This window comes from Eulemur rufifrons, chromosome 8 (genome assembly GCF_041146395.1).
Source record: "Eulemur rufifrons isolate Redbay chromosome 8, OSU_ERuf_1, whole genome shotgun sequence".
Lineage (NCBI taxonomy): Eukaryota > Metazoa > Chordata > Mammalia > Primates > Lemuridae > Eulemur > Eulemur rufifrons.
Window position 1 is genome coordinate 96006131 of NC_090990.1, and position 25559 is coordinate 96031689.

The window sequence follows — 25559 nt, forward strand, 5'->3', positions numbered from 1 at the left end:
ATGTAATTGAGAGAGCTGGAGCTTCTGTGACCTCTGGGCCTCACGGACCAAGAGGACCACTAACCCAGGATTAGTGGGGAACTCTGTGGTGCACAAGTGTGGCATCTCCATGAAGCTCCCCAGATTGCCTTCTGGTCCTGCCTCTGCTACTCTGATGAGATCTGAACTTGGTCTGCTGGTAGTGATCTAAAGGGCAGGACACAGCTGGAACCCACGACATCTATCTGGAGACTCAAGACATGTTAAATGTCTTGTTCGTGGTGCTATTTCTCTCCTTTCCTGTCTCTCCTCCTCCAGCCAGCCCTGCTCCAACCTCCCACCAGTCTACCCAGCTTTCTTCTCCAGGTCCCTAACCAGCTGTGACTGGGAGAGAAATAGCTTCTGCCACCAGCTTCCCATTTTGGCCTCAGGCTCTTGCATTCACCAGAGGAGCCTTTTGTGATTTCAAGGTCTGAGGAGGAAGCCAATGGGACTGAGCTGGGCAGGCAGCTAACCAGGGGTGAAAGTGGGAAGCAGAGTGAGGCTGGGGCGATAGAGGGACACTGGGTGATGAGAGAGGCTTTCCTTCTCCCTGCCTTTGGATGTTGATCTGTTATGGTAGGAAGTGGGGGTGAAGGGATAGGGGATGGTAAGGGGTGGGGTAACCTTCAATTCATTAGAAAAAAGTAGACAACATAGTGGAGTGGGATGTAAAAGGGTCTAGGGAGGGGCCCTAACATGTAATGTCTAGTCTGATCATTCACAGTCAGGTCAACGGGGCAATCACCCCGAGCTTATTCATCCTATCTCTGCAACTTAGCCTGCTGAGTTGCCTCATTGCCTCTTCCAAAATCTTTCCCCAAAATACCACCCCATTTTTTCCATCCCTTTCCATCAACATCCCCATAACACCTCCAGAGCTCCCCATCTTTCCCGTGCCTGGTTCTCTTCTTCCAGTGGGCTCAGTAGTAGGTCTCCTTCTCCACCCAGCCTGTTAGAGAGATTGGGGGTGGAGGTTGCAGTGTAAACTTAAGAGGTGGCAAGAGATCAATCTCCTAGGGGCTCAGGTGGCTGAGCCAGGAGCCAGAAGGCTGGTAAAGGGGGCTGAAGGGAGGCAGCTACAGAAAGGTGATGGGGGTGGGGGGAGATCCAGTGAGCTGGGCCATGGATTAGAGGAAAGCACGGTGAGCCTGCCATTAGGAGAGACTTGTATTTAGCACAGTGGAGGGTGGGCCTAGGGTAGGCCAGGGGGCAGAAATGCAAATGCCTCTAGGGCCTCTTCCAGTAACAAATGAGTGCCTAAGGGAGCAGTTGTCCATTGCTGCTGTGCAGAAATGTGGCCATGGGATTGACAGCTCTTCCGAGTTTTTGTGAGAAGTCAAATTCAGATTTTATGTGAAAGCACCTAAATTTTAGATATTGGGCTAAAAACCCACACATGCACAAAATATTTGGCAGGTCAAACCATGCAATATCCACGGACTGTATTTGGTCTGTAGGCCATCCCTTTTTAACCTTTAGTAGGCGATCCAAAACGCTTGTTGGGAAAAAACCAACTTGTTGGTTGGTTATGCCTGGGAATCAGGAGGCCTGGATTCTAGTGCCAGTTCTGCTACTCCTTGCTTTATCACCCTCAACAAATAAATTCACCTCCTCACTTTGTCTGTAAAATATGGCAGTGGACTATGTAACCTCAAAGGGCCCTTCGAATTCTGATGTTCTGTGATTCTAGGTAGAATTACGAGTTAGGTGGACCATTTGTGAGTTATGTGGGACTTGGAATCTGAGAGGTAGAGCACAGGGAGAACAGGTTCAAAAGGGTCAGGGCTCCTGGGACCCGGGAGCGCAGGATCTGAGGGCGCTGAGGAATGGGAGCAGCAATCACAGTGGGAGTGGAGTGTGGGTTTGGAACCCTGGAGGGGTAGCTGGCGGTGGGGCTTTGGACTTTGCTAGGGGTTAGGGTGGAGTGTGGAGGGGCTTACCACCAGGATATCGCCGCAGGATGAGCTTTCGGACCTCATCATAGATGAAGATGAGGAGGCTATAGGGGAAGGCACAGAACCACCAAGTGACCCTGAAAGCAACAGAGGAAAGTGTCAGGAGCATCAGAGGTTAGCACGGCCGTCACATAAAATGGTTCAAGCCAGTCAGAACTTGGAGCCTAGAAGGGGCTCAGGGCTGCCTGTGCCATTCACGTGGGCTACCCTGAAGAGACACTCACTTGAGTGGGTACATGCGGAGGGCCACACCCATGCCCGGGCAGTAAGAGAGAAAAGCAGCCAATGCCGTCTCCTCCAACAGCCCAAAAATCAGGATCTTGTTCCTGGAAAGACAAAGAAAGGAGGGTAGGTAGTATTTGAAAGGGAGTCAAGGAGGGAGAGATCTAGGGACACCCCTGGGGATGGAAGGGGAAGAGAGAAGAAATGAGAGGGAAGGGGCATAAATGACATTGTCCTATGTCCTCTTCCAACATCCTCTACTCTGTGTAACCAAGGAAAGATGTTATTTTCTTTTTCTGCTTACTGAGTTTACCTGCAAACGTTGTCTATTACACATATATCCATTCATTGAATAGTTGTTTCCATTTAATAGTGAGTACTGTTTGATGAGCACACAAGTGCACAGAGAGAAGTAAGACTCAGTGGAAAGCAACTAGCAGGGAGGGAGGAGGAGCGGAGGGGAATAAACCAACCTAATAGGCACTATGAACACTATTTGGGTAACAGGCACACCTATAGCCAGAACTCAAGCATTACAAAAAAGATCCATGCAACCCAAAACATCTGTACACCTTTAATGTTTTGAAATAAAAAAATAATAAAAGTATTTGTTTCCATGTGTGAGGTGACGTGCTCTATACTGGAGATGCGGTGGTCAACAGGGGGCCTGCCCTCGTGCCACTTATAATCTCGTCATTGCTCCAGGCACGTGATTTGTGAAAGTGTCATCTCCCCAGCAAGATGCTTTGGAAGCTGCTTCACTGCAGGGCCCCTGTATGTCTCCTACACTTCCTGGTGGTTTGCTGTTCATCACAGATATTTAATGAAGAAGAGCATGTTTGCAAAGCACTTAGTACAGGGGATGCTCGCTATGCAGCGAGTGGCTAATGTCTGCGTTTACTATATCAGAATTGAAAAGAGGACAGAATGGGGTTCTGAGGGCAGTTTCTGCAGTCAGACAGGTGGGGTCTATTCCCAGTTCTGCCACTCACTAGCTTTGTGTTGTAAGCAGTGTTTAACTTCTCTGAGACTCACATTCCTTCTCTGTTAAATGGAGATTTTACCTTTATATATTAGGATTGTTGGGAAAATCATAGGAGATAATGTCTGAAAAGCTCTGGAATACGAAAAGTGCTCAGTCATACATCACTTGACCTTTTATATTCTTTTTATTTATTTATTTATTTATTAGAGACAGGGTCTCACTTTTGCTCAGGCTGATCTTGAACTCCTCACCTCAAGCGATCCTCCGACCTCGGCTTCCCAGAGTGCTAGCATTACAGACAGGCGTGAGCCACTGTGCCGGCCTTCTTTTATATTCTTACACACAGCACCTCTTTAAGGAGCCAGCAGTCCCCAAACGTTTCACTCACTAAGCACCCCTCTTATTTTTCTTCTATAAAGGCTACATTTTAATTGATCTTTGTCTCTCAAACTACATTGGTTAATAAGTAATGAATATATTTCCCTATTTAAAATGAACTAGAAATATTTATGGCTTCCAAACAGAACTGTGGATCAGCATGTGATCACTATACCTCATATGTGTTCTTGGCTTTTGCCTAAGAAATGCATATTATTAATGGTAAGCCTGGTAGCCTCTCATAGGTCAGTACTTGATTTCCACAAAGCTTTTCGAAATAACGCAAATAGTATCTCTGAGGAACCCCCAATGGCTCAGGGACCTAAGATGAGGCCGCCTCTGAGGTGAAGGTCTGAGGCCGCCTCTGGCCAGGTGACTTGTTGGTATCCTTTCTCCTTCTCTGTGCCCAGCCTGGCTTTCATTTTGTCCCTTTCCCATTTGCCTCTCAGACGGGCTGGACTTAGCCAGTTTTCCTATGTTCCCACCTCCCGGTGTCACCCCTGCAGTGCGTAGTAAGTCCCAGGCGAAGAATTGTGCCTGATTTCTTAGATTCTCTGCTCCTTATATTCTCTTCCAACTGCATTTTCCCCAGTAGTGTTTTTAGCTTACTGGAATCTCCTTCCTTCATGTTACTTTTATTTATTTAAAAGAGTTTCCACTTTCCCCTTCCTAGGATCTTAAGTGACATTAACTTCACCAGGGTTTTGGCATCTCCCATCCCCCACCCCAGGCCCCAACTAAGAAAGTGTGACAAAGCTCATTTGGGGTATGGTGGCTATTGTTTACAGCAGGAGAAAATAAAGAGAACCGGCATGATACCTTCAGCATTCACCCACCATCCATGCTAGAATCGTGAAGCAATTACTGAGTTCCTCACAGGTGCCAGGCTCTGTGATAGGTGAGCCACCACAGTGTAGGGTAGTAGCCGAGGGCTTGGGCTTTAGAGATAGACCTGCGTGAACCCCACCCATCTGGGTGACCTTATGTCATTCAACATTTTGGGGTCCCCTTATCCGTGAAATGTAAACAATAACGCCCACCTCATAGAGCTATTGTGAGGTTACACACAGCTAGTGTGAGGTTAGGCACTTGGCACAGTGCCTGGCGGATCGTAACTCCCACTCCGAGAAGGCACTGAGCCTGCCCGCCGGCTGCCACGGGGCGAGTGCTGCATACTAGGCTGCCTGCGGTGGGGCTGGGCTGGGGACACAGAAAACTCCGGACTTAGGGCTGGGCAAGGATGGGGTGGGTGACACTCAAGAGATGGGGAAAGCAAGGAAAGGAGGAAGGAGAGTGGAAGGAGATGATAACAAAAGCACGTTTAAGGAGCAAAATTAGAACTCATTAGAAATATTCATGTCATTCCTTCTTCTTTTGTCTGTTTCAAACCTGGCTGTGGATATATAGCTGGATAGTTAAAATCTGGTGTCCTCTTGCAGATCTGGGCCGGGGTTGAGGTGACTGGAGCTGGCAGCCTGGCCTGTGTGGGCTGGCGAGTGCACCCAGCGTACTCTGCCTGGGTGGAGGGTGCTGGTGGGGGTGGCACTCACTTCATGCCCTGCTGGAAGACCGAGTTGCGGCGGGTCTTGCAGATGATGAGGTCAGCCCACTGCACAACCACGATGCTGGCAAAGAAGGCCGTGTGGCACGTGAACTCCACCACCTTGCGCTGCTCGTAGGTCTGGGGGAGGGCGGGCAGAGAGTGGTGAGAGTGTCCGAGGAGAGGGTAGCACCAGAGTGTGGCATGGTTTCAGGGCAGTTGCTAAACCCTGGGCACCCAATCCATCCTCAGCCCCCAGTCCCATTTGGCCACTACTGGCCATTCCTGTCAGGCATTTAGCACCCCTTCCTTCACCCACGTGCACGCGCATTTACGCAGTACCACTCACCCACTCCTGTCCATAGCTGTCCTCCAGGTCATTCATGGTCCGGTCATCCCAGTCGAGGCGGATTCCCAGCAGCCGTGATGGCAGGAAACCGTTCTCTGCCAGGATTACGAAGTAGGTGAAGAAGCCACCCAGCGCCTGAATCATCCCTGTGGGTAGTGGGCAAAAGGCAGGGTGTGGGTCAGAGAAGGAAGCAGAGGGGCCAGCCTTCAGAGCTGGAGGTGGAGACCCTGACCCTGGGGCCTGGCCCCTGTCCTGGAATTTTGCTTGGGGCTCATCCCTCGGAACACCGGGGAGGAGCCCTCTGGGGGTCCCCTCTGAGCCCCAGGGCCGGGCGCACCAATCTGTCCGTAGGCCATGCTGATGAGCCGCTCATTCACCAGCTTGTCTGTCTGGGGGTTTCGGGGCTGCCGCTTCATGATGTCACTCTCAGCTGCTTCATAGGCCAAGGAGATGGCGGGGACCTGTGTGGGGTGGGCATGGAAAGGGGAGGGCATTTGAAGGGAGATGACAGGAGCAGTGGAGAATCTTTGACATAATTCAACAAGCATTGATTAAGACCCTGTTTTCTTCCAGGCCTGTGCTTGTCTTCTCTGTAACCATCATAGCCTAGTCAGCTGCCCCTGGGTCCCCGCTCCTTCCCTCCTCTGCCCCTCCCACCCACTGTGCCCATATGGCTGCCTCGCCTGCCCCTTCTCCACCTCTGGGCTCACCATGTCTGTGCCCAGGTCGATGCAGAGGATGGTCACAGTGCCCAGAGGCAGGGGGATATTGACAATGATGAACAGCAGGAAAGGGGTGATCTCAGGGATGTTGCTGGTCAGGGTGTAGGCAATGGATTTCTTCAGGTTGTCAAAGATCAGGCGGCCTGTGGGGAGGTTCTGAGGGCATCAGGGAGGTCAGAGGGACCCTTCCCTACCCCTGGCCCCAGAAGCGTGGCTGCCCATTTTCCTGAGAGAGGAAGAGTTGGTGTTTGAGGGAAGCTGAAGCAGGTGGGGCTGCCTGGAGTCTCGGGTGACTCTTCAGCTGGGGCAAAGGCAAGGGATGCGGGTGCGCAGTGTCAGACATCCCAGACACCACCCAGCCCTCGCGGTCTCCTCACCCTCCTCCACCCCTGTGACGATGGAAGCAAAGTTGTCGTCCAGCAGGATCATGTCGGCTGCCTGCTTAGAGACGTCAGAGCCAGCGATACCCATGGCAATGCCAATGTCAGCCTTCTTCAGCGCAGGGGAGTCATTCACGCCATCACCTGTCACGGCCACGATGGCCCCCTGGGGAGAGGACACAGCCAGCGCTCCAGGATGAAGCCTCTGCCCAAGGCCGGCCCTTTGCCCTGTTCCTGCCTCCCCATCCCTCCCGCTATCTGCCTCCGGCGGCAGTGCTCACCTGCCTCTGGCATCCCTCCACGATGATGAGCTTCTGCTGAGGAGACGTCCGGGCAAACACGATCTCCGTGTGGTTCTTGAGGATCTCGTCGAGCTGCTCCGATGTCATGTCCTTCAGGTCAGAGCCGTGAACCACGCACGCCTTGGCTTCTCTGGGGGAAGGGGCAGAGGGCTGACTCCTCTCCTCACCACCGGGCAGCAGCTTCCCTGCTAAGCTGGCTCCCCCCTGCTTCAGTTCTCTCCAGCTCCTCATTCCCCCCAGGTCTCTCTGTGGAAGCGATGCTAAATCCTCACCGCGCAGCAACATGTCATAAATGCCGCATGCGAGGCCCGGGGCTAGTTCCTTCACACACCCCCAACTCCTACGGCAGCCCTGCAATGCTGTAGTGAGAAAAGGGGGCTCGAAAAGGTAACATGATGTCTCCAAGGCCACACAGCTGACCGGTGGCACATCCTGGACACAAACTTAGGACTGAGGAACCAGTCACAGAAGTGTCAGAGGCAGGGCCCATAAAGGTCCAAGAGATGCTGTCCAGATACCCCTAGGGGACATTCCAGCCTTCTGTGGGAGGGGATGTGTCAAGGGGGGCAGGGGCGTCCTCCACAGGCCTCACCTGGGGTTGACTTGACTCAAAGGGATGTTGAGCCGGGCGGCGATGTCCTCCACAGTCTCGTTGCCCTCTGATATGATGCCCACGCCTTTGGCAATGGCCTTGGCTGTAATAGGGTGATCCCCGGTCACCATGATCACCTAGCAGAGGGGGAAGAGAGGAAGGAAAGCAGTGTTATAGCCGTCCCCCCATTCCTTTCCCAGTGTCAAGAACAGCTAGACTACGAGATGTCTGGGCTGGCACATCCCAGCCAAGATAATAGAAGTGTGAATGTGTGTGTGTGTGTGTGTGTGTGCGTGTGTGTTTGTATTTGGGTGGGTGGGTGAGGAAGAGAGACAATGACAGTTATGTTATGTTCAGAGGATCAAAAATGTTCACTTAAATGAAGGAAGTGTCCATGACAGAGTAACAGATTAATGATGGTCCCTTGGAAAAGAAGCCTCAGTTCTTTAGGATTATATAGGAGATTTTTCTTAGGAGTTTGGATTTCATGGGATTCAAGGCAGTCAGAGCTGGAAGGGCCCTTTAACACCTCCTTTGTTTTACAGATGAGGAAACCAAGACTTAGAGAGGGCCTACGATTTGCTCAAGGTCTCAGGGACCCAGAACTGGGACCTGATGTTCCGAGTATCTCGTGTGATCACTGAGGCAATCTAACTGGACAAGCAGCGGACAGACGGCCACAGTGGCCCTGCCTTTGCCACCTTACTCATCTGCCGCTGACATCCGACGTGGCATGCCTCACCCAGGATGATGTTCATGGCTGTCATTGCAGCGTGAGTGGAGTTGGGATGGGGCGGGTGGTCGGCACTGCCAGTTAAGAGGCATTATGAGCAGCAGGTGATCAGAGCTGGGTTAGAACAGCATTTGCATGTGTGGACTTTGGGGACAAATCCCACGGTACTGAAAAGGAAGCCTCTTCAGGCCCCACTGGCTTCTCTGCCACCCCCACCACTCCGCTGAAACTGCCCCCAAAGGCCACATGGGCCTCCCAATCAAAAAATGAAAGTGTCTTTTTGGTCTTCACCCTACTTGACTCCTCTGAGGCATTTGCCACTGTTGACCAACTCTCCCTGAAACCCTAGCGTCCCTTGGCTTCCACAGACTCCTTCCCTCCTGCTTCCCCTCCCCTCCTCGGAGTGCTCTTCTCCTCCACCTCAGGGTGGCAGCCTAGTGGAATGGAGGAGCACTGGCTCTGGAGTGGACGGAGACCAGACTTTAAAATTTGACCTTCTCCAGCTACCGTGCCTTAGGCGGGTCACTTCACCAAGTCTCAGCACAGCGGAGAAGACGATTCCTACCATTCCAGGTGGTCATGAAGATTACATGGCATTAGGTGGGTGCTCAATAAATGTTAGCTGTGTCCTTCCTCCCACCTCCTCCTCACTGCTTCCTCTTCCTGCACTTGCCCCTAAATGTTGGTGCGGCCCCAGGTTTCATTCTCCTCCCTTTCCTTGACCCATGTTCTCTTCCTGAGCAATATAATAAAATATACTAGTAAGAATTTAGTTTGCACCCATGTGCTGCTGAGATTCAAATCTTCAGTCCTGACCCACTTTCATGAGCTTGAAGCCATAGTCCAGATTTCCCTGGAACTTCTCTCCCGGGATGCCTTATATATACCTCAAACTTAAGGTCAAAATGAATGCATAATCTCTGCTCTCCCCACCCCCACCAAGCCTGCTGCTGCACTCCCTACCTTAGATACTATCCTCTCTATTCATTCTGCCCCTTTCTCTCCTATATCTCCCTCACCTCCCATATCCACTTTGGCCACGCTCACAAAACGTTTCTCAAATGCGACTTTTCCTCTCCACTCCCTTTGTTGCTGCCCTCATTCAGGTTATCATCCCTTGTCTGAACTACTGCAGTGGCCTCCTAACTTGACTTCAGTTCTTCCCCAAATCCAGTCCATCAGGTAGCCTCCTAAAAGCTAGACCTGCTCTGTGACCCCTGAAGCTCTCTGTGGCCCGCAGAATAAGCCCAACTCTGGCATTTAAGCCAAGTCCTTCCAACGGGCGCTGACCCAGCGTTCCCTAGTGCACCTCGCCACCTGCCCCGCCAGCCCACACACATGTGCCGTACAGTCGAGCCGTGTCAGGGTACACGCTGTTCCCTCTCCTTCGCTGCCTTATAGAATACACTTCAGTCTTCAAAGCCCAGATCAAATGTCATCCCCTCTGTCAAACATGATCCAATTCCCGGAGGCAGAATTAACTGCTCTTCCAGCGGAGGTCCTTTGCCCAAGCCTGGTCACAGCGAGAGGCACCTCACGGAGCAGGAGGAGCATGGGCTTTCCAGATAAGCAGGCCACGCTTCACATTCCCAGTCCCCCTCTTACCAGCAGTTTTACTTTGAAAGAGCTACTTATCCTCGCCCAGTTTCAGTTGGTTTTGAAATGGGGATAGTGATGCCTACCTTGGAGACAATGGTTATGGGGTTCAGAAATCACCTATCTACACAGCACCAGGTCCTCTGGTGTGATGGGTAAGAAATAGCAGACTGCTTTGGTTCAGATCCTGGTTCTACGCTTTAATAGCTGTGTGGCCTTGGGCATCGTACTTTGTGCCTCAGTTTCTCTCTCTGTAAAAAAGGGAAAATACTAGTGCTTACTCATAGGGTTGTTTGAATATTAAATGAGATCATACAGGGTTAGAGCTTAGAATAGTACCTGGTTTATATGTAAGTTCAACAAAATAATTGGCTGTTTTTATCATTAGAGTATCTGCTCCATAATAGGTGCTCAATTGCCCGATTATGATTGTTCTACATCTTTTTAATTGGAAGGACATCTGTTTCCCCTGAGCCATCATGAGATGCGGAGGCCTGTGTCTTGTTCCCCAGGGCCTTGTCTTTGTATCCCAGTGCCTAGCGCAGTACCTGGCCCTGGGTAGACAGGTTGCCTTGCATCGATTTGGCAATAGGTGAGATGTTGGCCAAAGGAGAGCAAGCAGTGGCACCAGAGCTGGCGACTGGGTGGATAAAGGGCTGGTAAAGGGCTATATCTGGGAAACAGGAAAGTAAGCTCCAACATGGGAGGAATTTTTGTCTGTTTGTTAACTCCAGCACCTTGCACGGTGCCTTGTACACAGTTGGTAAACAGTAACTATTTGCTAAATGAAAGACAAACATAGCACAGAGAAGGGAGTGGCCAGTGAGAAGCCGTTGCAGTTGGACAAGAGAGCCTGGGAGAGGCATGCACGAGTGGGAGGTGGTGTGTGGGCTTCTGGGCTGAGCCAGTGAGGGCAGACAAGAGCCTGCTGATCCCATTGCAACTGGTCAGAGAGAGTAGGCAGAAGCTGGGAAGGGGAGGACAACCAGGCCTCCAAGATAGGGTGCCTGATCATGCGTGAAATCAGATGGGAAGGGTGCACACGCATATGGGACAATGAACTGTGCCAGGGAGGGAGAGGATGGACACGGGAACTGGCCACTCTGAGCGAAGGGGAGGAGGGTGAGAGCTCCAAGGCAGGGGTGGACCTTTCCTTGCAGATGGACAGCTTCTCCTCTGAGTCAGTGGGAAGGAGGCCACCGGTGGCCTGCATCTCTTCAAGGCAGCAGCCGCTGCTGTCCCTTGACCTTTGGCATGAGGGAGGCAAGGATGGCGGGGAGACCAGTACCTTGATGCCTGCGCTTCGGCACTTGCCCACAGCATCTGGCACAGCAGCCCGGGGAGGGTCGATCATAGACATGAGCCCCACAAAGCACAGCTTCTCTGTGGGAAAGTTCAGCTCATCCGTGTCGAATTTGAAGCCCCGAGGAAACTTTCCAGAAGGCAGATTCAGCTGGCAGAACCCTGAAGTGGGACAGAAGGGAGGCATGAGAACAGCAGAGTGGCTGCTTGGAACCCTCCAGAATCCCCCACCCCAGGGATGCCACCAAGGCTCGGGAATCCCCTTCTCAGCCCTGCCCCTCACCCAGCACGCGCTCGCCCAGGCCCCCCAGCTCCATGTAGGCGTTTTGAAAGGCGTCCTGCATCTCCTTGTCGAGAGGGATCTCCTTGCCCTGCACCAGGATGGTGGAGCACCGGTCCAGGATGCGCTCTGGGGCCCCCTTCATCACCAGCACGTGGCTCTGGGGGCTGTCTTCTCGCTCGTGGATGGACAGCTAGAGAGAGGACAGGCAGTCACGGAGAGCCGTACTTTGTCTTGGGAGCTCCTGTGCTCGGTGCAGGGCCTGATGTGGCCCGGTGGCTGGTGAGGGACCCACCCTTAACAGAATAGCCTCGATCCTTCAAAGACTGTCAGCAAAGGGAGAGTGTCCATGTGTGGAGGGGGTTTGGGACCTCACAGTCCCAACTCTTGGAACCTGAAGTTGCCGCCATAGGTCAGTCATTCATTCACCAAATATTATTAAGGTCAGCAAAGATAGGCACTGTGCTGGTGGCTGGGCATCCCTCACCACCACGCTGGCCTCAGGCAGCTGTACCTCTGTGGCTCATGCAGAACATAGCTGAGACTAGGTGTTCTCGGCGTTTAGCAGGTGCCTAAAGGCCGAGGGATATCAGAAGGGAGTTACAGAAATGTGTTTCACCTGGATAGGATTGGACAGTTGGAGGGCTAGGCTAGAGGATGGGGGGCTATGGGGAGGAGAGTGGAGGGTGACAGGCTGCAGGAAGAAACGTAGGAAGGGCTGGGAGTTAGGGGGTAATTGCAACCAGACACGTGGTCTTACCAGTTGTCCTGGGTGTTAGGGGACATGACCCTCAGATGCCACCCTCCCATAGATGGTTTCCCCTTGGCTTTGCCTACTCCCTTCCATTTCTTTCCCTCTCTCTTCCTCTGTCCCAGCAACCCAGCCAAACCTGGTACTTGTTGGTAGAGTTGAAAGGAATCTCTGCCACCTTGGGATTCCTGTCCCTCATCTTCCTCACTGAGCCACAGGACAGCTCAATGCACTTGAGCAGAGCTGACTCAGAGGCATCTCCAGCTGTGTCCCGCTGCCAGGAGAGAAGAGAATCCAGTGTCCCGGGGTGGGAGGGAAGGGAGTGGAGGACCAGGCGAAGAGGGCACTGAAGCCCCCAGAGCAGCCACAACGGGTGAGAGGGAAAGCTGGGCAACAGCAGCCAACCCCCACCTTAGACACAGAGATGTTCTCCTGCCCAGCCTTGAAGACAGCACGGTTGCAGAGACCAGCAATCCGAGACAGGGCCGTCCACGTGGGGGATCGTTTGTCAAAAGTGGCCCCTGGGGGGAAATGGGGACAACCAGGAGCGTGGCTCCCGTTTAGAGCTTTACCTCAGTCCCCCCACCATACCGGCACCCTTATCACTGCCATCCCCTCCACTCCCTCTGGAGCACCCAATCACCAGACTGATCTTCAGTGGTGTCAGCCTCGTGGATCTGGTTGTCAAACCACATGTGGGCGACCGTCATGCGGTTCTGGGTGAGGGTGCCCGTCTTGTCCGAGCAGATGGTGGACGTGGAGCCCAGCGTCTCCACCGCCTCCAGGTTCTTCACCAGGCAGTTCTTCCGCGCCATGCGCTTGGCTGTCAGGGTCAGGCACACCTGGTAGAAAGAAAGAGAAGAATAAAAAAGGGTTGATCCTGGAGCCAGAGATGACCGTGACCTTACCCTAGACTGAGACTCTATTCCTCCTCCTTCGATGCCACTCCACTAACATGAGTGGGTGGGACCTAGCTGTAAATAGTGAACACGTTTGATCTGAGATGTGTTGAATTGAGACCATGGGCATATATGAAGGTGAAATGCCCAGGGAGTTGACGGACATTTGACTGGAGCTCCAGAGAGTGCCAGAGAGAGCTGGGCACAAGGATGGGAGGTATCTGCACAGAAGGGACACTGGAAATTGTAGGAGAAGATAGGCTCTCTCTAGGGGCATAAGAAGACCAGAGAGCTGAGGCCTGAGGATCAGTGTCGGAGGAGAAGGAGGGGACAGAGGAGGAGAAAACGAAGATAGTCACACATCAGTAACTGACAAAAGGGAGAATTCTAGGAGGGTGGACAGCAGTATCCATTTCAGCTGCGGAGTTAGTGACCGGAGCTGAGAAAGGTCACCGGATTTGCGGGTCAGTCACTGGCAACCTTTGAGAGAGCCTTTACAGGAGAGTTGGCCAGGAGTCGTCCCAGGCTGCGGGGGAGCTGAGGACAGGCATGGTGAGGGAAGGTGATCATGACGAGCTCCAGAGGAGAAATCGAGAGCCCAGGTAGGGCCCTCCCTGAGACTTTTCAGACTCACTGAGTTATGTTTAAGTGATCTCTGAGTCCAGCATCTGATACGCGACTTTAGGAACTGGAAGGGAAAACTTACTGAGGAGCAATGAGCAACTGTACCTCTATCCTTTTGAGGAAAGGGTAGTGAGCCCCGCCCCCGGTGGCACGCCAGCCTGACCCACTCACAGTGACGGTGGCCAGAAGCCCCTCAGGCACGTTGGCCACGATGATGCCGATGAGGAAGATGACTGCCTCCAGCCAGCTGTAGCCCAGGATGAGGGAGAGCACGAAGAAGGAGACCCCCAGGAATACGGCCACCCCCGTGATCAGCTGGATAAAGTGTTCGATCTCCATAGCTATGGGCGTCCGCCCGACCTCCAGGCCTGAGGCAAGAGTGGCTATGCGTCCCATCACCGTCCGGTCACCTGTGGCAATCACGATGCCCCTGGCAGTGCCTGCAACATAGGAGGGGACACAGGTTGGGCGCCTTCTGGCTCCTAGGGACTGAAGTCCCATCCTACTTCCTGAGCAAGGAAAACCATTACAGAGTAAATGACCAAAGACTCAGATCCTGGAGGCCACTTTTAGTAGACTTCACTGGGGTTACCCTCCCTGGATAGATTGCCAATCCCAGAACCATTACAACAGTAAATGGTTTTCTCTCGTACTTGGGCCTGTGGAGAAGCCTTGCAAATAATCTCAAAGTTCGAATTGAGGAGATTCAATAAATGAAATAAAAATTTCCTGTGGCATTTCAGTAAAATCAGTCTCAAACTTGATATCATCCAAAAGTATATTATGAACACAAAGTAAAGCATTCATTATGGATTTTCTGTGCAGTCTTAGGATTTTCTTTGTCAACACTAGGCATGAATCTCTATAGAGGAAGCTAGGCAATCCCTCACCCTTGTGTGACATTACAGGGGTCTCTGGGGAAGGAAGTATATAGTGGAAAGAGCATGCGTGTTGGAATCAGCCAAATCTGGGTTTGAATCCTTTTTTGAATTCCTACCTAGGGGTTGTTTTAATATTTAAATGAGATAGTGCTGTAATACACCTAGACCAGGGCTCAACAAATTTTAGTTCCATTCATTTGCTTTCCTGTCTTCAAAGCCAAGTGCAGGGTAAGCAATGGGAGCGTATCACCAATTGTGGAAAATGTAAATTTCAGAATTTCAGTACATTAAAAATTTAGGAAATTTAGTGTGTGGTGATTTTTATTGTACAGCTGGCCCTCTGTATCCACGGATTCTGCAGACTCAACCAATTTCGGATGGAAAATATTTGAAAATAAATGAATAAATAAATAAAAATAGCAATACAACAATAAAAAATACAAATTTAAAAACCAATATAGAATAACAACCATGTACATAGTGTTTACATTGCATTAGATATCATAAGTAATCTAGAGAGGATTTAAAGTACAGAGGAGGATGTGGGTAGGTTATATACAAATACTATTGCTATTTTATATAAGGGCCTGGAGCATCCCTGGGTTTTGGTATTTGTGGGGGTCCTGGAAGGTGCCTTTCCCATGGAGTCGGGCTGCCCCCAGCCAGTACTCTGCTCTCTGGAGGGGACTCCAGGGCCTCCTGACTCCTCAAGTCCCCCCTCTATGGCAGAGCCAAGTTAGTAGTGCCACAGCCCCAGTCAGGACTGGGGATTGAGGATTCAGACTGTCCTCATTAGTGCAGGCTAGCTTCTCACCTTCAACACAGTTGGTAGAGAAGAAACAGATATTGCGGGTCTCCAGGGGGTTCTCATGGGTGAACTCAGGGGAGCGGGTCTGGGGCTCCGACTCTCCTGTTAGGGATGAGTTATCCACCTGAGGAGGAAGGGTGTGCCGTCATCAGACTGGCAGAGGCACTTGTACGTACACAGCTGTCTCCTGAGCCGACTCCAGCCAAGCTCAATCTCTGTGACGTGAGGGAAATGTAACACTTGCCCTCATCACATATTTATGGCCTTACTCAGCTATTGCCACTGCTCTGGTTTGGAATCCTGACCCTTGCTGGATTCTTATGTGACCTTGGGTTACTTACTTAACCATCAGAGCCTCCATTGCTCATCTATAAAACGGGGAATGTAAACAATCTTTGCACAACCACAGAGCTACCACTAACATTGTAGTCCATAAAAATGGCACCTCCTGGGGTTGCTTAGGGCAAAACCTGTGCGGCCATGTACAGCCGCCCTGCAAGGTGACACCGTTTTATCAGAGTTTTATTAGATTGCACATGTGAACGTATATAAAGCATCTGACACATAATTGGTGCTCAATGCATGATTATTAAAAAGTGGATATCAAAGAAATAGCTGAGGCGTAGAGCACTCATAACACGCAGATGCAAAGAGAAGTGCTAAGCACATATGCTGAGAGAGGGTGCAGCTGGGATACAGGGGCAGGTGTTGACATTTGGACCTGGGTCTCCTGACATTTCAATCACTGACTGGGCCCTCTCAGCTCTACACAGCCTGCTTGCTCTGGCGTGTCCTCCTCACCTTACAGCCGTGAGAAGAGATGATCCGGAGGTCAGCAGGGACGCGGTCTCCACCCTTCACCTCCACCAGGTCCCCCACCACCACTTCCTCGGCATTGATCTGCATCTTCTCTCCCTCCCGGATCACGAGGGCTTGCTGTGGGGAGGCCGTGGGAATCTCATGAAATGCTCGTCTCTGCCCCTGCCTTCCTCTCCTGGTCTCCCACCACTCCCCCAACCCTACCAAGGGGGAGGAGAAACGCCCATGCCCCAAGAAAAACTAGGTCCGAGTTTCTTTTTTGCCTACCTCTCTCTTAGAGCACAAGGAGTTGAGAGGGAATGAGCTGGACACTCCTAGAAACCTTAGGCCCCAGCCCAGAGCCCGGCCCTGCCATCTACCTGCGGTACCATGTTCTTGAAGGAGTCCATGATCTTGGAGCTTTTGGCCTCCTGGTAGTAGGAGAAGCAGCCAGTGACAATGACCACAGCTGCCAGCACCACACCCAGATATAGCTGGTGAGGAGAAAGAGTTTCAGGGACCGCCCCCCTCTTCCCCTGCCCTGAAGGGGCAGTAACTCCACTTGGGATGAGCGCCCAACGCTATCCAAGACGGGAGCCCAGTCTTTGATTGGGACTGGGAATGAGACTGGTAGGGAAAGTCCTTCTCTCTAACCGCCCCTTCCTCTTCTACCCTCCAGCCTCCTAAGTCTAGAAGGGGCAGGGAAAGTCTCAGGGAGTTCCCAGGGCTTCTCTAGGGGGTGAAGACCTAGGGACGCAGAGAAGCTCACGTGACTGGGAAGGAACAGGGAGGGACTGTCTAGTTCATTAATGAGTACATGCCTGCATGTGTTGGGGGGAGATATGTATGTATAGAGGCCTCACCCCTTTTCAGCCTGCAGTGCAGGGGGTGCTGTGGGACTGTGATGTGAGGGTCTTGTTCCCTAACCCCCCACCATGTTGGGGGTGCAGGGTTGGAGGACAGAGCCATGGCTGGTGCAGGGATCAGGGTGCTGGCTCACATTGTCATTGGATGGCTCGTCCTCCATGGCAGCCTGGATGCCATAGGCCAGGAAGCAGAGGATGGCCCCAATCCACAGCAGGATGGAGAAGCCCCCGAAAAGCTGACGACAGAACTTGACCCACTCCGGGGTTGTGGGGGGTGGAGTGAGGGCGTTGGGGCCATCTCGAGCCAGAATGTCCTGAGCCCGCTGGTTGGTGAGGCCCTGAGAGAGCAAGGAGAGGTGTATTAGGGGCACGCAGAGCCAACCCAGCCCCTACCACGCATGTCCCATCAGCTCCTGGGCAGGGAAGTAACGTCTAGGTGGAGACATTACTTCCAATCCCATCTGGTTGGAAGGGGCAGGGACCATCCATCAGGAGAGACCACACGAAGGAGGTGGCATTTGTGATGGGACTTGGAGGTCTTGAAGGCTGAGGGCAGTTTTGACTATGGCTCCACCTCTATTATTGGATTGAGACACATTGTGTTTGTGGCCACAACATCTCCCCAGGAGGCAGCCTGGATAACCTCCCTGAAAATACACCTGAACCAGATCCTCCCCTATTGCTCTTCCTTCAGATCCCCTCTCTCACCAGGAGTTGTAGGAGAGTCCTACATTATTGGCCATCAGTGTCACACAGCTTTGGCAGTTGTCTGTCACTTTGCACAGGAAGCTTTGCCGGCCCTGTTTAACTCTGCTCCAGGCTGGTTCAGAAGCCCCTTTCTGGATCCCACAGTATCCCCTGCCTGATTCCAGAGCTGCACTCACCACATTGCACTGGAGTTCTACACCGCTTCCTGTGTATCTCCACTCATTCATTCATTCATTTAATAAATGTCTATTGAGCACCTGCTACATGACAGGCACTCATGTCGGCTCTGGGGGTCCAGAGCGACGAAGTCCCTGCCCTCCTGAGCTTACGATCTAGAGAGGTGACACACAATAAGTACATATTAATGCAGAGAGTGAAAAGTGTTATTAAGGAAGATAAAGTAAGGTGAAGGGATAGGGACATAGAATTTTAGGAAGAGCAGTCAGGCAAAGCCTGTAGAAGGAGCTATGCACCCACTAAATTTTTGATTAATGATTTTTTTTTTTCCCCCAAAATGATGAGTTTGGCAGTCTGACTGTGCCACTTACTGTTTATATGACCTTGGGAAACTACTCTTCCTGTCTGTGTCTCCTTGCTTTAATAAATAGGTCTTCAAAACCTACCTCACAGGGTTGCTATAAGGGTTAGAGAAATATGTAAAGTGTCTAGGCTGGGTGTGGTGGCTCATGCCTGTAATCCTAGCACTTTAGGAGGCCAGGAGTTTAAGACCAGCCTGAGCAAGAAAGAGACGCCATCTCTACAAAATGTAGAGAAATGAGCCAGGTGCAGAGGCCCATGCCTGTAGTCCCAACTACTTGGGAGGCTGAGGCAGGAGGATCGCTTGAGCCCAGGAGTTTGTGTTTGCTGTGAGCTATGATGGTACCACTGCACTCTAGCCTGGGTGACAGAGTGAGACCCTGTTTCAAAAAAAAAAAAAAAAAATCTTCCATCACAGTGCCACACATCACATGTAGCAGGGGCCCAGCAAATTCCCATAATTAGAGGAAAGGGTTACCTCCTTAGCTCACGTGTGTCAGCTCTATGGGAGGTTGGGTGTGACTAAAGTTGCTTGGGGTAGAGATAGGGTCCCTGCCTGGAGGCCCTCTGGAGCCTGGGTTCTAGGGAGTTCTGGCTCGCAGGGTATACGGGGACAGAGCTTCGGGCTAGGAAGCAGGGGATCCACCCTCTAGTTCAGGCTGTGCCACCAACTGGCCGTGTAACCTTAGGCAAGTCACTTGTCTCTGGGCCTCAGTTTCCTCATCTATGAAGAGGGCTGGATTAAGTATTAAGGTTCCTCCTGCCCCGACGCTGCATGGCTCTCTCACCTCTTTGGTTCCCTCGTTAGAAGCCCCTTTACTCACCTTGGACAGGTCCACTTGGTATTTGCGGCCCAGCTCATCCAAGGACAGCTTGTGGTCATCCTGGGGAGGGAAAGGCGAGTTACTCTGGGGAGGAGGGTGAGTGTGTGTATGTTGAGTGTGAGATGGACACGAGGCACTGGGGATTGCAGGGGTAAGGTGAGCAGCACAGGGCACAAAGTTTCTGAGTGCCCTGGGCTGCCAGGGCGGCCCTCCCAGCATGGAGCCCCTCCTCCCACCCAGCGGGGCGGGCTGTGGGCCTCACCATGGCCACTTCCTTCTTCAGCTCATCCAGCTCCTTCTCTTTCTGTTTCTTCTTGCCACCACCATTCTCTGCGGTGGTAGCGGCAGGCGAGTACTCACGGCCGGCCTGCAGGAGGAAGGCAGGGCCCAGAGAGTCAGGGAGGACAGAGGTTGGAGCCTCCATTCCTGCCAGGCAGCCAGGGGCCCAGGCACTGGGATTGGGGGCTGTGGATTCAGAGGCAGTGATTTCCTGGGGGAGGAATCGGGGCTGGAGGCTCGGGGGGAGCCCAGGCCCTCAGCTTGCAGACCAGGGCTCTGCGTGTGACCTGCAGGGAAGGGCGAGGAAGGCTCAGTACTGAAGATCACCACTTTTGCAGTTTAGGACTTGGGCCCTTGGGTTCCTGCTAAGATTTTGTTTGTTGAAAGGACCCTGCTGCTAAATACAAACCAAGGCAAAAATGTTAAAAACCACCATCCTACGCTATTTGGGAAAATTCTGGAAGGGAGTGGACAGGGTGGGGGTTGTTGAGGGAGTGGAATCACCCTGTGGAAATGTCTTTGCCCAACACCGTGGCATTTTACTTAGAGAGGAGTAGAGGTAGGAACTTGGGGAAGCGAGCATCTCTGGGGAGCCGGTGTAGGCAGGGAAGTGTCCAGAGGAGAAGGGGGTCCGGTGGCAGAGTGGCAGGAATGGAAAAGCGGGGCTGGTGGACTGAGAGAAGTCGGAGGTGGAGGGTTGGAGCGTGTCAAGGGAACGGGAACACGGTGTGCGGGAGCCCCCTCCGCCCTGCTGGGCAGAAGGCAACTCACAGGACTTGACACCCCAAAGCACAAGTGGGCAAGAAGGGAACCGCGTCCCATTTGTCCAAAAATGTAAGAAATTGTATCTGAGAGTACACCTAAAATTAGCGTTTGTTTCACTCTTAGGTCTGGGCATTCCTGGGTCGTCTGGTGAAATCAGATGGACATTTTGACCGTAGCCTTACGAAGCCCCCGTTTTCCCTTCCTGTTCAGAGCCTGCGTCTCACACCACCAGGCTTCCAGGATCTTCAGGGGCCTTCGGGAAAAGAGGGCGGGAAACTTCTCCTTCCAATGGGAGGAAGTGATAGGATAGGAGGGGGCACTGGGGAAGGACTGGGGTGGCCATGACAAGTGTGCAAAAAAAGCTTCTTCTCACATCCTCTTCCACCCAGTGCCCTCTCCTCCTGCTCCCTCAGGATCCAGCGTCCTCGTCACAGAGGGGCTGCTCAGCTTCCACCTGGTGCCTCTGTTTCTTCACTGGACTCTACAGCCTGCACTAGGCTTTTAGGAATGAGCTTTTCTATACTACGATGTAATTTGTTTGGGTTTTTTCCATAAAGAGTGGAAGGATCAACAGCCAAGGTGTCTGCCCTTTGTTTGCAGGATAATGCATTTTCTTGGGTTTTCTTTGTCTTTTTTTAACAAATAGATTTTATTTTTTGGAGCAATTTTTAGTTCACAGCAAAATTGAGTGGAAAGTAGAGAAAGTTCTCATGTATTTCCTGCCCCTACACAGGCACAGCCTCCCTCACTATCAATTTCCAGCAGCAGAGCGATACATTTGTTGCAGTCACCAGCCTACACTGCCACACTGTTAGCGCGCACAGTCCACAGTTTACATTAGGGTTCACTCTTGGTGTTGTACATTCTATGGGTTTGGACAAATGTATAAGGACAGATACCCACCTTTGTGGTATCACGAGGAATCGTTGTGCTACCCTAACTCTGCACTCTGGGGTATACATTTTTATCCATCAAAGAGTCAGGAGCTAACCCAGAAATGTGACCGTTGCCTTGACCATAAGGAGCCACACTTCCAGCACCTGGAGAAGTCTGACCAGTGAAGTCAGGAACAAGGGTGGGGATGCAGGAGACACTGCTCTTCCCGAGATACTGACGATCTAAACGGATATGAGCTCTTGGAGGCTGGGTTGCTGAGAAGTGCTCTTCTCAGAAAAGGTGACCAGTAAATCATACACTTGTCTCCATCTGGAGCATCTGCGAATCCAGGCTATTTTTGGCCTCCTCGAGGCTGATGATCTTGGGGAGACTGAAGCAGCCCCACGGAAGGAGCAGAGAAAGGCTCGTGAGCAGTTCTACCTCTCCCTTCCCAGGTGGCTTGAGAGGGTTCATTTGGTGGCATGGGTTGAAATGCTTTAGATTCGCTAACTCTGTCCTTGGTGGAACAAGGCTGAGAAAAGGACGAAATGCAGGGAGGCAAGAGGCAAGAGATCAGAGGCAAGAGATCAGGCTGGACAAGCTTCCCTGTGACCCTCAGGAGCTTCAGGGACAGAAGTGGGACTGGGCATGCAGAGAGGAGGGGACAGAGCCCAGAGGAATTTTCATACATTCAGACATGAAATAAAGTTTATGAAAATTGGAATCAAATGCACACGTTTTAAACACTTGCTGGCCCCCGCGCTTTGGCATGTTGAGTTGTGGCTGAGCTAAGCAGCTCCATGTGGTGCCTCCTCTCCCCAGCTCCCACCCTGCTCTGCAGCAGCCTCTGAGCTTGGGACACACTGCCCCTTCCCCCTCCTGTCGTCCTGGCAAGGATAGCAGGCTCTGCAGCCAGGAGCCTGCGGAGATTTGGGGCCAGTGGCTGCCCAGGCAAGAAAGAAAGAGAGGAAGCAAGGACCCCCCCTCCCCCAACCACAAGTCCCCCTCTCTGGGTCTTGAATGCTGAAGGAGAACAGAGAGTTCTTTTTGAGAAAGCCAGCGGCTGGGACAGAGTGGGGGCAGCTGGGAATCAGCCAGCGCCCCCCCACCTCAGCCTCTCCGTGGCAGCTGGAGCAGGCTGGGCTCCCTCCCCACCAGAGTCGGCCCTTCCCCCAACTCCCACACTGCCCTTCACAGCCACAAGGTGATGGGGGACAGTTGGGCCCGGCTCTGGAGTGAAGATACAGAGAAGAAGGGATTGGAGGTGAAAAATGACCTCTAGCACAGGCTGTGGGTAGTGGGTGTTGTCCTTCTTCAAGGGTCTCCTGGAAAGTTAGACTCAAAGCTCCAGGCCCTAAGTGCCCCTACTTCGCCCAGCCTCTTAGCCCAGACAGCCCAGATCTATGCCTGGTCTTGTTATTACTTCACCCTCAGCTCCCAGACATGGAGGTTTAGGGGAGTTCCGGGGTGGTAGGGGAGCAGGACAGACTGGAGAAGTCAAGGTCACGTCGCTTCCCATGCAGGACCCCTCCAGCTGGGTCCACCTTGCTCCAAGGTGCAGCATAGTAGGGGGCTACCTCCCCTCCTTCTCTCTCCACTTGGGCCAGGGAGTGGGGAGCTTGTCTGACCCGGTCAGCCCCAGCCTTTCCTCAGAGGTCCTGCACCTCAGCTGGGGACTCCTTTCTGTGGGGAGCAAGAGATGTCAAGGTGCAGCTCAAGGTCCCAAGGCAATTATCTTCCCACGACTGTGACCTCTTCCTCTGGGAGACTCGCACCTCCCAGACAGCTGCTAAGTACAGGCCCACAGACCCTCATACACCCATACAGCGACCCCTATGCTTTTGCTCGCTTGAAGGCTTACACATTTGCAAATTTGCCTGCTGAGACACAAATGCAGGTGCTTGTCCATGAATATCTGCAGGACTTGCAGCCTACAGAGAAGACGTGGTCATGGACACACACGCACGCACACACGCACACACACTCCGGTTCTATTTATAGCTCCCACTCTAGCTCAGGAACCCTGGTGTCCAGGCTCAGAGTTTTCCCAGCTGCTCAACACAGTGCAATAACACATCCCTGCCTGCCTCTTCAGCCCAGAAACTCCCCCCCGACCCCCCACAGGCACCGTCTTCCTCACACCTTCCTAGTACTCACCATGCCCTTCCCCTCTGTGCCCTCTTTTGCCAGCATTCCACAAAGGGAAAGCAGCCAGGCACAGTATGCGAAGAGATTGGGTCACTTTTCTCCATATGGGAATTTCATTTCCAAGAATTTGAAGCCCTGTTCCTGCCTGCCCTGCCCCGTTGTGGCTGTTAATCTTCCCCTTGGCGTGGCCATCACTGCAGAATGCTATGGACGGGTGGACGGGCGGGGGAGAGGCAGCTCTCACCAGCCTCTGGGAAAGTCCTCAAAGCCCATGGCCCAGAGCCCCGAGGACAATGCTGCTTGGGACATCCGGAGGGTGCTAGGCTAGGGGCACATTGCTTTTCCTCCCCACACCCCTCCCAGCTGTCCCTGGCACTCAGGGCCCCTGGAGCTGGTGTCCGGAACTGCTTAATGACTCCAGGAGCAGGATGCTCCACTGCCCCTCTCCAAGCTCAAATTGGACCCCCATCCTCTCAGGCTGGTTCTCCCAGAGGAGTGGATAGTTTCAGGGGGTAGGAAAGGTGGGAGGACTAACAGTGCCAAACATCCCCGAAGCCGGGACATGTGGTGGGAGAGGAGGACTGCCCTGGGGAAGAGCAGGGCCAGGGATGCGGGAACGGGGTAGAGGGAGAGCTGGAGGGGAGTGTGGGGCAGGCTGTGGGGCTAACGTGGGCGGGCGGAGAAGAGAAGAGTGCTTGGCATGAGAGTGCCGTGGGAGCCATACACGCATTTGCAGTTTGGAGACTGTTAGTTCCAAGTTCAAACTATCCCACTCGGTCAGCTTCTCCCCTCCCTCCACATTCCATTTCCACTCCATCCTTTTCCTATAGCCTCCCTAACCCTCCAGAGAGCAACCCTTGCTCTTTGGGGATACTCACCCCACGGCCCATCTTGGGGCAGAGTGGCTGAGGGACCTAGGCTGGAGAGGTCACCAGGAGGATCCCAAGCCCACACCAGCCAGCCTGGGACAGCCGGAGACCCTGGCAGACAGACAGAGACAGCCGAAGCAACAGGGTAGCTTTAAATAGGTCCTTCTCCCCCTCTCCCCCGCCTTCCCCTCCTCGGGAAAGAAACGTTTGTTGAAACAGGATCCCTGAGGACTCCTCCCCTCCCGCTGCCCCGTTAGCTGCTGGCCCTTGACAGTTGTTTGTCCCTCGGCATGCCCCCCCAACCCCCTCAACCCTCTCTGGCCTGTGACAGCCCCGCTGAGGGAGGTGGGGGCGGGGGCTAGGACGGAGAATGGGGAAACCTGCCCCTTAGGAACAGGCTGGGGGGAGCAGTCGGCTCAGAATCCCAGGATGCCAGAGGCATGTGGTCTAACCTTTCCTTTTCTTTTCCAGGTGGGGAAACTGAGGCTCAGAGGGATCAAACAATTTGAGCTAATAAGACCAGAACCAGAAATCAGGTCTCCTGAGTCTACATCCAACTTCCCAGAGAAAGAAACGGAGACTTCCCTCCACTGTAGAGTTGCAGGGACAGGGAGGGCCAGCTGGTCTAGGGGAGTCGTTGCTGCTTGTTTGATGAAAGAGCCCAAGAATCATGGGCAAAGAAAGGAAGGGAAACCAGAAAAGGCAGAGAGACAAGAAAAAGAAAAAGTTAGGCTTTGAACCCAGAGCTGACCCTTGCATTTAGGCACCTGGGAGGGGGCCCTAGTGGGACCCAAAGGCGGCCCAAGAGGCAGCATGAGTCTGGGGATGGGTGAGAGGGTCTCCCCAAGTCCTCCCAGATGTAAGCTCTCCAAAGTTTGGGAAGAAAATCAAGACTCCTTGGGCCAGGAAGCAGTTATGGAGGGGCAGACCAGGGGTAGCGGGACCTGAGGGACCAGGAGGGCCACCTGGACCCAGCCCAACAGGTGTTTGATGCCAACCCTGGGCTTCCATAACCTGTTTTCGGAGCAGACATACCACTCCTTTCATTGCTGCCGAAGGGCTCTGGGCTGAACTTATGTCTGGGGTTGGCAAGTAGTGTGGGGAGAAGTAAAAAGAAGACAACACAGAGCTTCTAAGAGGTGCGTGGCGGTCAATGGCATAACAGATACCAGGTATGTGAACTCGAAAGCAGAGCGACTGCTTCTTTCTTCCAGTTGGGCAGGGCAGGCAGGCAAACCTGCAGCACGCAGGATCCAGGTTAGAGCGGAGGCCTCTGCAGTGAAGCCTGGGAGAAGTACCTGGGGAGTGGGGAGAGGGCCTTGGCTCGGGTGGGAAGGGCTGTCTTCAGCCTTATACCAGCTAGAAATGAGGGTGGAGGAAATGACTCTGGACAGCGCTGGCTGGTCTAGAGGTGTCCTTGCCGCTCATTTGATGAAAGAGCCCAAGAATGACAGGCAAAAAAGAAGAGGCAGAGAGAAAAAAGAATCCTGCCCCCACCTTCTCCTGGGACAGGATTCTCCTGGATTGTCCCTATTTCTCTGGGCACAGAACTGGCATGAAGGGCAGCCA

The 25559-nt window shown here is 52.8% G+C and overlaps 1 protein-coding gene across 3 annotated transcripts; it reads right to left on the minus strand.

Annotated features, from left to right (window-relative positions):
- Window positions 1-142: 142 nt before the first annotated feature.
- Window positions 143-24011, minus strand: LOC138389846 (sodium/potassium-transporting ATPase subunit alpha-2). 3 transcript variants are annotated; one of them, XM_069478491.1, is made up of 23 exons: window positions 24000-24011; window positions 19316-19420; window positions 19054-19113; window positions 17119-17322; window positions 16499-16612; window positions 16122-16256; window positions 15327-15444; window positions 13803-14071; window positions 12752-12950; window positions 12520-12629; window positions 12248-12382; window positions 11361-11550; window positions 11064-11239; window positions 7447-7583; window positions 6834-6984; window positions 6550-6718; window positions 6161-6315; window positions 5788-5911; window positions 5451-5596; window positions 5112-5242; window positions 2201-2302; window positions 1962-2053; window positions 143-970 (listed from the first exon to the last, which is right to left on the minus strand). In XM_069478491.1, exons 1-23 carry the CDS (start codon window positions 24009-24011, stop codon window positions 942-944), a joined length of 3063 nt encoding a protein of 1020 aa, XP_069334592.1. In that variant the 3' UTR covers window positions 143-941. The 3 variants fall into 3 exon arrangements, with proteins under 3 accessions (XP_069334592.1, XP_069334593.1, XP_069334594.1); XM_069478492.1 differs by lacking the exon at window positions 24000-24011 and adding an exon at window positions 22481-22492; XM_069478493.1 differs by lacking the exons at window positions 17119-17322; window positions 19054-19113 and having other exon boundaries at window positions 19325-19420.
- Window positions 24012-25559: the final 1548 nt, after the last annotated feature.